This window comes from Strigops habroptila, chromosome 3, assembly GCF_004027225.2.
Source record: "Strigops habroptila isolate Jane chromosome 3, bStrHab1.2.pri, whole genome shotgun sequence".
NCBI lineage: Eukaryota > Metazoa > Chordata > Aves > Psittaciformes > Psittacidae > Strigops > Strigops habroptila.
In genome coordinates this window covers 66,157,835-66,171,604 of record NC_044279.2, presented here as the reverse complement: position 1 = coordinate 66,171,604, position 13,770 = coordinate 66,157,835, and the positions used below count along the sequence as shown (strand labels likewise).

Genomic DNA, 13,770 nt, shown 5'->3' with positions numbered 1-13,770 from the left:
TCAAGAACCTGTGTGGTCATTCTGAGTCAGAATTTATGTTTAATGTAATTTAGTATGTTTCACTTTGGCTTTGGGGTTTGCTTCCTACACCAACATGGTTGAACATGACTCTAGCTCTGACCAAGAAAGAGGTGCAAACACAGCTGTGTGCCTGAACTGTTGAAAGTGTGTCAAAATTTGTTTCGAATTGATGCTGAAGTTACATTCAGCAGGGAAAGAATTGTATTTCATCTCTTACTATAAGTCAGTTTCAGTTAAAGTTCCTCTTTACCTCGTGTGAAGTAACAGAGTGGCCTCTGATGACTAAATGAAACAATATCTTTTAACAATTTCTTCAAAAAATAGAGAGTAAGAATTTAGCCAGTGAGAAGTAGAAATGAAACCGCAGAAACACACTTCTGCCCCATGGCAGTCCACTCACCCAGAGATGCTCAGTCTTCCTGCTTCTGTCATTTCTACTTGTGTATCCTTGGGTACATCGATGGGCATTTAACTGTCTCTGCCACAACTTAATATCTGTAAAATAGGCAGGAAAACACCTCTTGCTCCATGTGGGGGTTGTGAAACTAAATTTACTGATATTTATAAAATGCTTGGGGAACTCGGTGCAGCAGAACTTGGTTCTCACACAAGTCATGTGAGAGTAGAGAGTATTACTTTGTTGCTATTTTCTGTAGAAACATTCCTTCATTAAAACATAAGTTACAGAAGAATGGCTGGTTGACCCTTGGCTCTTGTTAGATTGGTAGGAGCAGCTATTTTTCTCACATAAATAAGGTCTGTGATGAATTTGGGCTTAATCCTCAAAAATATTATTTAGCGCTCTGTAAGTGCAAAGAGAAAACTCCCGCAAATATGCATAAATATTTGCAAATATTAAAAACCTAAAGAAAAAAAGAAAAGGCCTGAACAATCCAGAAACGAGTACATCATCTCATTTTCTTGTTCTCATTTCTCTAAACCTGCTGATAGGATTCCCCCAGAATTTCCAGCACTCGCTGAACCTTGACCTAAGCAGCTTCATGAGAAATTTCTTCCCCAAGGGTTATTTTGGCTAGAAAGTTCTAAGATCCCGAGTATAATGGTTTTCACAGCTGTAATTATAGAGTCACACATCTGATTAATGTAATTTGACAAGGTATTATAACTTGCCTGGTTCAAAGGAGTGTGTCAAGGTGTATGGTAACTGGTGATGTGAATCTTGCAGCATCTGCACATGGGCTCTTCCATCATTTTGGTGTCCAATCCAAATGTTTCTGTTATGTGTTTACATACCTGGGGCAATTTAGATTACAGTAGTGGAGCTCATTTCTGATATTGCCTTTTCTCAAGAGAGAGTGTTATAAACATTTGACTCACAAGCCAGGGATGGGAAAATGGCAGTGAAAATGTCCATGCACCCTTTCGTACTTGGAGAAGCTCACACTTCTGTGTATGTTTAATGTATGCATGCAGCATTGCCCATTTTTGGTTCTCAGAAGAGAAACATAACGAATACATATTTTTCATGCAGGGCTGAGAAATGGTGACTTGGGCTGAAGGCTTCACTTTTTAGTGGCTAAATGAGCAGAGGTGCTGTACCTGTTTCCAGCTATGCGTGAGGTGCATGGTTCAGCTCTCAGGCATGGGCTGGAATGAAGCTGAGGGAGGCAACTTTTTGGCAAAAGATGCAAAAATTTGTTTAGCCATGATTTAACAGGTACTTCATGGTGTAGAGGACTCTCACTTACAGAGATGTTTCAGTGGGAGGCTTGCTGTTGGCCAACCAGGAGAACCATGTGCTGCCACCACCATAACCAGATTTATGATTGCTCACTAAATTAAACCCACTCATTATGCACTCATATCTGCAAGGGTGCAAGTGAGAGTGAGATATATCTGTATCTCAATGTGTGAAACAGGTACATGGCGAGAGGTGGTGCCCCTAAAGGTTGAGAAGGAGATGGTGGAACAAGGGGAAAGGGGTGCCACTGTTGGCTGATGTGCAGGCACTGGCCAGCAAAGCTAGCAGTGTGTCACACAGGAGGGTTGTCCTGGGATGGTTTGGTGTGGCTGCTGGCTAACCTTGTCCTCCAAACGGGGTGCAGCTGCACTGACTTGCTGCCACTCTTGGTGGGGCCTCTACCGCGCAAAGACCTGAGCATCCCCTTGGCCCCCAGTGCTGCACAGGCACCATCTTGCCACCCCAGGTCCTGTGCACTTCCCAGCCCTACAGGGAGACCCCATGTCTCCTGGGCCTGGAGTCAGTGCGCTCTGGCAACACAGCCTCCTTTCTGTAATTTATAGCACTGAGAGTTAACTTTTTAGCTATATCAGAGGAAATGACTGTTCTAAAGCCATGTCATTGCTTTTTTTTTTTTTTTTTTTTTTTTTTTTAGAATCACAGAATGGTTTGGCTTGGAAAGGACCTTAAGATCATCTATTTCCAACCCCCCTGCCATGGGCAGGGACATCTTCCACTAAACCATGTCACTCAAGGATCCTTCCAGCCTGCCTTGAACCCTGCCAGCGATGAAGCATTTTCTGCTGCAGGGTTATCTTAATCCTACCCTAATCCTAAACACAGTGGAAGAATGCTATTTAACAACAGTTCCTAAAACCTGAGGTCCAGTGCTTCAAGATGAAAAATACTACCCCGATGTTTGGGAAGGGAAAGGTGAACATTCACCCTAAGTGGGAAGGCTGGCCATGTCTAGGTAGAGCAAGCAGGAGGAATGTATAGGAGAGAGGAGAAATGCCACATCTGACTATAGAACAAAGGACCAATTGTACTGGCTGTAAGAAAAATTCTCCTCAGCCTTTTGTGATCACACTCATCTCTCTTTCAGTGTAAGCGTTAATGGTTTCTGGGACCAGCACAGGTAATGCTACGCAAACTTGCATGTCCCTGCAGCCGGGGGAGAAGAACATAGGATCACTCTTGCTCCGAAGTGTGATACCCTATTTTACACCGGTCTTTTGACCTAAACTAGGGCATGGTGAATCTCTGCTTAAACTCTAGCTAGTCCTGTGAATGGCTTCACCCTTAAGTAGCAGTCTGAAATCTTGCAGTCTGAGTGATGTCCACCACTGAGAGCAATCATGTTTGGGCCTTCCCTGCTTCTCCCGCTGGCTACACCCAGACTTCGACCTTCAGGTAACTGATCTGAAGTGAGAGCTGGCTGCCACTGAAAGGAGAGATCCTGCTGCCTCATGGCCACAAAGTCCTAGTAATTGGCAGTTTTCTGATCCTCCTGGGAACCACTGCAGGAGAGCAAACCAGAATGCTAACCCTGCCAAAAAGTGGTTAGTTTTCCGAGTTCAGCTCTATGAGCCAGCTTTACCAGCTATGAATAGTGCAGGTGGTGGAGCACACCCCTGGGAGCTGGAAATTGAGGGGCTGTAGAAATTGTGTTAGTTTAGTTAAAAACATGGTGAGAGAAGTTCCTCAGACTCTTGATAGTTGAGTTGCACACACCGAATGTCATAGGGATGGTTCTTTCTGAAGCACTGAGATTTTCTTTCTGAAATGCTCTTTCTCTCTCTCTCAGTACAGACTATCATTATCCAGGCCCAAATTACAGAAACCAGATAACACTACTGAAGCCCACTGGGGCAGGGGCATTGCTCAGTTGGTGATATTAAAATGCCACCATTCTAGAAAATCACAGAAGAAGAGTAAAGGTCCTAGAAAAGGAACTAGAAAGCACAAGCTGACTGTTGCTGCAGAAGCAGGCAAGTACATGTCCGAGCCATGAACTTCTAAGCATGTCACAGCCTCAAGACACACACTAAAGCCACAAAACCCCCACAAAACTAAAAGTCTAACCCAGTTGTGAACACACTCCCTGCATCCCCTCATCAAGCCTAGACTGAAAGTAGGATGTGGGAGATGGGATTTACAGTGGTAAATGGGACTTTCCATTTGTTTCAAGGGCATTTTGTAAAAGTCCACACTGTCATGGCTACAGCTAACTTGGTTTATCTGCCTGTCTAAAATCTTCCTGCCATAGACCTTGTCAAAAGCTGAGCACTGGAAGTAAACTATACAATTGTTTAAAATCGTTTTTCCTTGCAAGTTGCTTGCAAACCTGTCTTTATTTCCGCAGATGTATTTCTCATTCAAAGTATTCACTGAACAGCTTCTGCCAAAAAAATATCAGTGTAGGCTCTGTTTTCCAGAATTATTATTTGATCTGTTTACTTTTTTTACTTCTGATGTATGAATGATTCCCTACATGGTGAGGTATGATTTCTGCTGCTTGTCCCAGAGGATTGTAAATTTTTTTAATCCAAGGAGTAAGAAACTATAAAAAGAAAGACGCAACCTACAATATATAGCCTCTTCTGCAATACGAATACAGATGACATTTATCCGGCGCACATCCCTTAAACAGCCATTTCTACAGAACATAACACTCATTCATGAATAAGAAAATATAAAATTACAAACCTAATAAAACTCTGGAGCCATTAAGTACCAGCCCCAATCTTTGCTCCATTCTGCAATATTCGTCTGGGGCTCTGACAGACTTCACCGTGGCATTAATGTGTTACTGATTTCAGCTGTCTGCAGACTCTCCCCTGGTTACTGCTGCTGTGGTGGGAGTGGTGGAACGGATGTTGTCTCAGTCGCCCCCATTCAAAGCCTGGTACATTAGTTTAAATCACCAATGAAACAGGGTTGTGTTAAGATGCCAGATCGTGAACTGCAGCAGCTGAGGTACACAGTTAAACAGACTTAATGGGTCTTTTGCTGCTGAAAAGAATAGCTCCCTCCTCCTCTCTATGGAAGGATTGGAGGCAAGAGTCAGGGGGAGTAATAGCATAAAGGAGTGCAGATAAATCAGCCAGAGTGTGACTATCAAAGCCATACTGCTAACTATCAAAGCCACACTTCTAATTTATAAACCATTGTTTCCTGACATAAAAATAAATTGGTAATGGGATCTTGTTGGGTTGTTTTATTTGTTTCTATCTCAAATATGTTTTTCTGATCCCAGGTACTCTGTCATATCTCATCAGGTTATTGGTCTGCCTGCCTGGTTTCTCATCAATGGCAGGTACTTAATAGGGAAAGGTGAAAATTTCACTTGGAAACCACAGATAGGGATGTCTGGGAATAAAAATGTATCATTCAAACTAATTCATGTCAAATTTTTATCTTTTGATAGGTAAATTAATCTTTTTAATTAAAAATTTTAATTCAGGTTGTATTTTTTGTCTTAGCACTTTGCTGGCTGGCATAAATCTGGTGAGGCTGCTCTACAGCCTTGTGGGTTTTTTTCCCATTTCAGCACCATTTCCTTTTAGCATCTCTCTGCACAGTTTGAGGTTTTGTTGGTCTTCCTAGAAGTCAGAACTGGAAAATAGACTCCTTTGAAACACACAGAACAAGAGAACTTTTGTCAGGAAAAAGTGGATTAATGGGACACACTTCTTGCTGTTAAAAAGCAGTCCTAGGTCTCACTGATGAACAGTTGGTTTATAATTTCTCCAATGCAAGATACCACTTGCAGTGTGGTCAGCAATCGTGCCATTGCCTGTAGGGAACTGAAAACCATATTTATTTTTATCCTGCTATTGGCTTATGGGATTTGAAAGTACCTTTTTTAGCTTGCATAACGTAAATATTGTTACTGGACCTCCCAATCTCTTCTCAATGCTTGCTGTAATATTTGACCTTCTAACCTGCTCCAGGAGACGGCAAATTCCACAGGCTGACGACACGCTGGGTGAGGGAGTGTCTCCTGTTATGGAGACTTTCAATTCTGCTGAGTGAGCTCCTGTTCTCCTGCTTTAGTATAGGCAAAAATCCGGGGACTGATCAGTTTTCCTTAGAGCCTTCTTAAATCTTCATTGCCTCTTCCAGCTCCCACCTATGCTAGTTTTCATTCTATTGTTACCTGTCTAACATGGCTATGTGAATGTTGTATACGAAATACCAGCAGTACTGTGCAACTGCTTCAGGCACAGGAATAAATAAATAAATAGGAATAAATAAATAAATAGGAATAAATAAAAATTCCTATTTTTGTATGGTATTATAGTTAACTTTCATGTCTGCTCCTGCTGCTCCATCCAGGAGCTCTTTCAGGAGGAGTGAGTCATGCATTACCATTCCAGAGTGTGCAGTGCACCCCACAAGCTCTTCATAAATCCACAGCTGGGAACTTTCAAGGAGACACCTGCTCTGTGCTCAGATCAGGGACTCAAAAGAGGCTTTTAAAGGTACTTTCAATTGAAAGGCTTCTTATTTTTTTCTCCACCACTGATCACTCCTTTCCTCACTTGTCAAGTCACTCCATTGCCAGGGGCCTCTGCTTGTCTTAGCTATATGTTGTGAATCCTGATTTAGGATCCTGCCGACTTTGCCAATTTGTTGCGAATGGGTGATTTAGTTCTCTTAAAGAATCCCCATCAAAGCTATTAACAAAAGTGGTTTTAATATGATGTTGTAAAAGTATGACTTAACAAAGTTAGATGTCAAGGTTCATTCTATCACTGAATGGCACAGTCATTTGAACGATGATTCAAAACTACCAAGGCACAAATCAAAGTTACCAAGACAAAATCAAAGTTGCCAAGGCACAAATCAAAGTTACTATACTACAAGGTTATGCAGTATACCGGTCACTTACCAAAGGTCTGTTGTTGGTGAAAGGTCTCTCTGCCTCGAGGAGCAACCATGAGAGGTATCCCAGCTCTAGGGGAGATCATGGCCATGAAGCCATACTGCTTAGCCAAGAGAGCTCAAAGAAGGCTCACTCAGGCTGTCATATTTATGGAATAAAGTGGTTGGCTTGTAGTCAAATTACATGTGATGGGAAAGGTATGCATGAGATTCCTTCTATCCACAACTTTCTTTGTTCCTTGATAAATGAGTCTTGGAAAAACCACCCACTATTCATGTGTTAATCACATGATCGGTGTTCCAAGCTCATATGCATCGATGCTCACTGTGTCACCCTGCTCCTTTGTGGGTTTTCAGAGAAAAGATTGAAACTAGAGGAATTCTTGCCCCATTTACAGCTTAAGCCTTTACCTCCTTGAGAGCCTGAACCAAACTATCACTAGTTTGGCTAAGGGCTTGAGTGCATCAGTCACACTACATGGTTGTATGCAACGCTCTTTCCCTCCCCTGATAGCACTGTATGTTTTTGGGTCATAAGTATGCAAGAATCTGTGTGCATTCACTTATATTTTGTACTCTCTGGTGGTTTCATGAAATCCCTGTAAGGTGTCACAAAGAAAATCTCAGTAGCATTATTTTTCTTGTGGCAATCTGTGTAGGGGTGGATAGAAACACTCCACACCTTTCTGCTCTAGAAGCAGATAGGTATGTTCTTTTCAAGTTTGGAACTTAAAGAACCTTTAACCTTCTGGGCTTATTTATTCGGGTATTGTAAAGGCTGGAGATGCTGAGGATCACTTTTGGCTCTTCACTTCATCTCAAGATGTGGTGAAAGAGAAAAATCTAAACCCAAGATTTTTCAGAAGTTTATGAACATTTTAATTGATGAAGTTGTTTTCTTCCCTTATGAAACCTGGGCTTCAAATCCATGATAGACCTGAAACTTTCCATTAGATAGAATGATTTATTATACGAAGAGTTAATTTGACTTTTTATTTAGCATCATTTTCTTGTCCTCTTTGCCGTTTGCCCCCAGTTCCTGACTTACTGATGTCTATTTTTCCCCCCTTATTATCTAGTTCTAGGAAAGCCTAACCTCTCTCTTCCTCAGTCCTAAATAAAGTACATTTTCACCAGCTGTGACAGCTGCCTGTGTATCTTCCTTGGTTATCATGTCTTTTATCTGAGCATAAGTATTCCCAGGTCTTCCAAAACTGCTCTGCATCTCAATGGAGATATATTTGCAGCATCAGGGATTCTTGGTCTTTCTAACTAAGGATAATTGTCCTGATAACTTCCAAGGCCACAGATCTTTCCATTTTAGTTTCTTTGAGATGGGCCAAAGAAATATTGAGAAAGTGGAGATAAACTTCCACTTTCAAGTTTAAGGATGGTTAAGACCATTACAGACAGAAAAATCATCTGCGGAATTTGGACCCTGCTGCCAACCTACACAGGAAGCTGTGCCCTGGGCGATGCTTCATAATCTTCCCTTCTGCAGAGTTGTCTGAAGTGCAGATCTGCACTTGAACTTCTGAAGTTTGACAGGTGTTTGTGATCTGGGCTTTTGATTCCATTTCATCTCTAATAGATTCCTTAGTTTCCTTTTCCAAATGCTTGGGTAGTTGCCCTTTCCTAGAACACATGCTGAGCACAAGAAACACCCTTCTTAAAAAACACAAACACTCAAAAGAGGAACACAGAGAACTGAAAGAGCTTCACCAAGAAGTTTTGTTTCTCTATAAACCCTACATAGGAAACCCTGGCTTCTGCGCTCCCTCAGCATTTGCTGTATTTGTTTCTTTTCCTCCTTCTCCAGATTGGGAGCACTTTCTGCCAAACAGAGAAAGGCTTTGTGAGATGAGGAAAAGCTCAGATTTTTGCAGCTTGTAAAGTATGTGCTGCCTCCTTCTGAGATCTGAAGGCTAACTTCTTCCCTGCTGCCCCTCCTTCCCCAAAAAGCAGATCTTTTTAGTAATACCCCTCTTCTTACCCTCACTTTTCTGGAAAAAGGCTCGTAACAGCTCCTGGCAGAACAGGGCAGAGATCCTGCCACTACCTTTTCTTCAAAGGAGAACAGAGGAAACAAGCAGTACTGAGTTTTCAAGGGGAATTGGCTGCCAAAGCTAAGGAGAGTATTATAGGAGCAGTGGATATTTTCCCCAAACCAGGGGATCTTCCCTCCCACTTCTCCCTCCCGCGAGTATTTCCCCAAGATGGACTCACTTGCAGATTGATGCTCTCCCCTTCTGAGGCCATCCTTTTGCCCTCAGTTCTCTTCCTCTGCAGCCGGCGCACGGAGCAGGACACTCTGCACTCCCGGAGACTCTCTTCGCTGGACCAGGACACGCAGCTGCTGGAACAGACCTGCTATTCATGTGCCGGCAGCCGGCCGCCCGCCTTGGCATCAGCTGGGGGGGCGAGAGAGGGGGTGGCACGCCAATTCTTCATTGTCCAGGCAGTCCCTGGAACAAGTGTCCTTAGACTTTCCGTGACACTTGTGTTCATTACATGTCTGTGCTACCTTTCAGAGTCCAGCTGAGTCTCATGAGGTCACTTGGGCTGGGACGCGGTGATGCAGCCAGTGTACCAAGAGGTTCCTGGCATGGGCTGTGCAGCCAGGGCAGCGGTCCTGATCTTTCCCCTCTCTCACCAATGCACAGCAGAGCCTATGGGTGAAAAACTAGTTGTTGAAGAGGCTAGGTCCAGAAGGTTGTGCTTGCTAGTTACTGCTGCAAAGATACTGTTACATCTCAGATAAAATTTGCGCTTTACTCTCTTTATAGTCCCTTCTTCTCATTTCTCTCCCCAGCCAAAATGCCTTTCCTTTTCCCTCCCCAGCACTTTTTCTTTAGAGGAATTTGATATGTCTGGTCTTAGCTGAAATGAAATCTTGCTTTTTGCTTAAGTTAAAAACAACTACGACTGGCACTGGAATGGAAATGTGTGCAGCCAGAACCAAGTCACAGTGTAGAAAAATATGTTGTTGCTATTAGGTGGAATCCTCAGGCAGAAATATCAGTGTAATTCTCTAGATTTTAAAGAAACTCTGCAACTCTGTGCTACCTGCAGAACAGGTAGGCATGTTTGGCTTTTGAAGGACAATTTCTGAGGTTACAGTAACACAGAAAATTTATGCTCAGTAATATATTCTGTTTAAACAGTTTAGCCAAAGGCATGTTCTAGTACTCCAGCCTGACTGAAAGTGCTGACAAGTCTGTCAGTAGACGATCCTGTTGCATTGATGCTTCCCAGCAAAAGGCCTCAGTTTGCAATGAAAATACCAGTGCTTTGTACTGCAAGTTCCTTTCAAAGTGCTGATGAATTTTACCTCTCTGCATTCCTCTTAGACAGCTTTTTTTTTGCTCCCCCCACCCCCCTAAGCAGTGAGATGTGTTTAGGGACCACGCTAATGTCACACAGGAAAGCAGGGCTGGGATACAGCTCATTTCATCCTTGGGCTTGGCCTAAGGCTGAAAGCCCATCAGGACCCACGAGGCTGATTCTAAAAAGCCAATCTTCATGGTTTCTACTTTTGAATGAAAATTATTGTTTGAATCCTACAGAGAAATGGGGGTTAGGGGAAAGGGGCTACTCATTGCTACTCTTCAGCACCTGCTGGCTTCTGTTTTCTTAGTGGTTTTTAAATGTAAGGAGCATTCAACCCAAAATGCAGCTGTCTGTTGCTGTTGTTGACTTGCTCTCCTGATGGGAATCTGTATGTCAACTAAAAACTCCCTGTAGGTATACTAATGCACAGATGTTAATACAGATAATTACCTGTTTCAATTTACTTTTCTTAGTGTAGTCTATAAAAAGATGCTATGGTTGATCAGTTTATAGATAAATATTGTTTATTAATAGGTAATTTACACCAGGTGGGTGTCCACTGTGTTTGTTGAGGCACTCCTGGGAGTTAAAAGGATGTCATGTTCTGCAGGTCCTTTGTGAACAGGCTTCCAGCAAACAACCCATGAAGTCTGGCCAAACTTTTCTGAGTTCCTATATGTGCCATAAGCATAAAAATAAGTACGAAATGTTTTCTACTGGTCAGACAGGAATGCAGTATCTATCATTTTATTCAGTAGATAAATATTACCAGTGTACAAATTTCAGACAAGACTTCATGATATATAACAACATGCCTTTTTAAAACTACTTTTTCTTAGTTATCTAGATGTTATGCTAGTGGTTTTTTCTTTTTTTTAAAACACTCTCCAGAGAGCTATTGCAAAGAGTAATAATCTTGCACTATGATGTCCTCAGAATACCTACAGAAATCAGTCAAAACTTACAGTAACCCTTGTGTCCTTGTAGGCACTCCAATCAAGCCAGGTTCTCAATGCCGTCTCCGAGGATAACATACAAGAGTCTTTCTGCAAAGCATATTGATCGTAATGGCTGCATCAGTATGGTGGTATATTTCCTGTCCCCCACTCCTCTGGGCCACTCTACTAGCTGAGGAATTCCCATCAGGCCTTGGCCTTTGTGTAATGAGTTGGGCAGTGAAGTGTCCCTTGACCGTATCAGGAACACTTGCACGGCTAAGGTGGGAGGCGGCACTGAGCATACCAGGGATTCTGTTGCCTGGCCAAGGTGGGAAGCAAAAGCGGGAATAATCAGTCACCCCCTGACAGCCTCAGAACATTCCTTCCCTTGATTGTAGCCCGAGTGGAATGGTACCACTGTTACTGGAGTTTTGAACAGTTTCTAGTAGTTACTGACTCGGGTTGTGGCCAGGATGGAAACTTACTGATGATTAAAGCCTGTTATCTTGCGACCCTGTACACAGTGGTCCTAAGTGAGGCCCTTTGTGCTCTCCTGGACCAGATGGGGCTGTGACCAGCACCTCCCTCCAAGTGGGAGGCCTCTCGGAGGACACGAACTCTCAAGTTGGAGATAATCAGAGGACTGCTGCCAAAAGCTGATGGTGGGGCCTTGGTCAAAGACTCCCCATTTTTCGAGGCTCTACCCTTGCCCACTGAGAAATGCTGAGACATTTGATGGGAATATTTCACTGAACTCAAGGGGAATTTTTAACAGGTATACCTTTATACTATGTACATATATACATATATATTTGTGTCTCTGTGTGTGTGTGTGTAAATTGACTTAGATACCATACAGCAAGGGTAGTAAATCCTATTGACTCTGTAAATGTTAAAATCCGCCTTAAAGCTGCAGACTGTTGCTAGCTAAAAGCCACGTAAAACTCCCAGCTGTGGTGAATTGGTACAATGATACTTTCGGTGATCATAATGGACTACACATGAAACCCTTTAGATATAAACCATTGTCCAAGTCTGAGACTAAGATTAGACCTAGCTGCATGTAAAGCTCCACTAGGAGTTTAGAAAGCAGTGGGCTCTACTCTGAACCTTATGACTCCATGGCAGGGTTTCCCTTAGTCTTTTGTGCCTTTCATCTCTGTATTAATAATTTTAGCTCAATTTTACCTTTATTTTCCTTCGTATGTTTCATCCATGCAGTAAGTAATAGAGCAAACCTTGCCATTGACCTTTTTTAAGTCACAGTTTTATAAATTTTATAAATTTAATAAATTTTTAAGTCACACTTTTATAAATTCATATTAAAACTACTCTTGCTAATATCTTCGAGGGTCATTTTTGAGTGATCCTAAGCCACTCATTTTGCAACAATCAGCCTCTCTTGCCATGTCTGGGCCCAAACAAATTATTAGACTGAGAAAGCTTCAAATAATAAAATTTCTCTAGGGAATGATTTGTCTATGTCATTAACAGCAAAGCTCAGAGCCAAAAAATGTGAGAAAAGAGAGGAGTGGGCTTATTTTAACTTGAATTGTAATAGCTGGCCAAGAAAGGAGTGCCTTGATGAACACAGTTATAACTAAGATTTACTTGTTACTAAAAGTGATTACAAATAACTACATTTTTTAAAACTATCTTTCTAGTAAATGTTAATTATGATGCAAGAATGCACTACTATAATGGAACAAAGATTAAGCATAGAAAATGCAGACCAGCTTCTAGAAGGGATTGTGTGACATAAGTGTCAGCACTCACCAGTGGTAAGACTCAACAGCCCCCGAACTCTCTTCCAGTCTGTTCTTTATAGCACAGGACAAGTGGGACACCTCCAAAACCTGTCTGTTTAATGGATGTTAATTGATCAGAGTCTTTCTGCTAATGCATACTAGAGACGGATGGAGAAAGAGCAGTGTTCCTTGAAAGGAGGGTGGGGAGCATCTGGGGCATGACGAAGAACGAGTATGTGATTCTCCTTGTAAAATCAGCCCACGCTAGCTGAGAGTGGAGGGGAGGCTCTGTGGATCAGCCACATTGACTTGGGAGGAGCACGCATGGCAAAGTTGCTTATTTCCACCCCCATCCTCTTCCCTCCCTTATGCCAGCCAAAGTGTTTGTGCAGCCACCGAAGAAACCAGACACAAGAACTTCTTCCAGCTGGGAAAAAAAAAAAAAAGGAATAAGTTGCAGGCTATTTTTTTGGCTGGGATCACATCCCTGACCTGGTTCTGCACGTAACTGCACAAACACTTATGCTGGCAGAAGGGAGGGCACCCGGCGGGAAATAGAAAAAGCAGCTGGGAGTGGAGAAGGGTGGGGACCAGCCGGTTCAAGCAGCATTGCTGCTGAATGTGTAACCACAGCGTTGCAGTGCTGGTGCTACCAATGGGGCTGGCCTCTGCAAAGGGAACATGGGAAGAAGAACTGCAGTTCTTGGACTTTAGCACTCGCCAGTAGAGGCTGCAGGCAGCAGAAAGTAGGCCATGCTGTGTGAAGACTCTTCAAGACAAGAATTGCTCTTCCCCACCTCTCTCAGATTTGTGGTGGTACTCAACAGAGAACCATAACCAAGACCACAAGAGTTTCTGTAGGACAACTACACTTCCAACAGAGCAGATAATAGGGCACCTTCACTTCTTAACTCTTCCCAGACCTTGATCTTGTGTTACAAAAGTGGTTTGGTTTTGGTTTGGAGACATCCTTTATCTACCCTGTAATTTTGGGCCACCTCTTCAGGAAAGAAATATGCTACTGATCCATTAGGAGTGCATTCACCTGATTCTCTGAGAGGATATCAATAGAACTCAACCTGTTTAGCCTTACAGAATGAAAAGCAAGAAGGATGCTAATGCAAACTACAAATCCACTAAA

The 13,770-nt window shown here is 42.6% G+C and overlaps 1 protein-coding gene across 3 annotated transcripts in view; it reads right to left on the bottom strand.

Moving 5' to 3' along the window:
• NINJ2 (ninjurin 2) overlaps positions 1-8,920 on the bottom strand; it is a 48,760-nt gene extending 39,840 nt beyond the window's left edge. Inside the window, exon 1 of one of the 3 annotated variants that reach the window (XM_030479686.2) lies at positions 8,840-8,920. In XM_030479686.2, the coding sequence (XP_030335546.1) occupies positions 8,840-8,872 (33 nt within the window). In that variant the 5' untranslated portion in view covers positions 8,873-8,920. Of the gene's footprint in view, positions 1-4,432; positions 4,510-8,606; positions 8,668-8,839 lie in introns of those variants that run through there. The other 2 variants (XM_030479688.2, XM_030479689.2) reach the window with 2 other exon arrangements.
• Between the last annotated feature and the right edge of the window lie 4,850 nt (positions 8,921-13,770).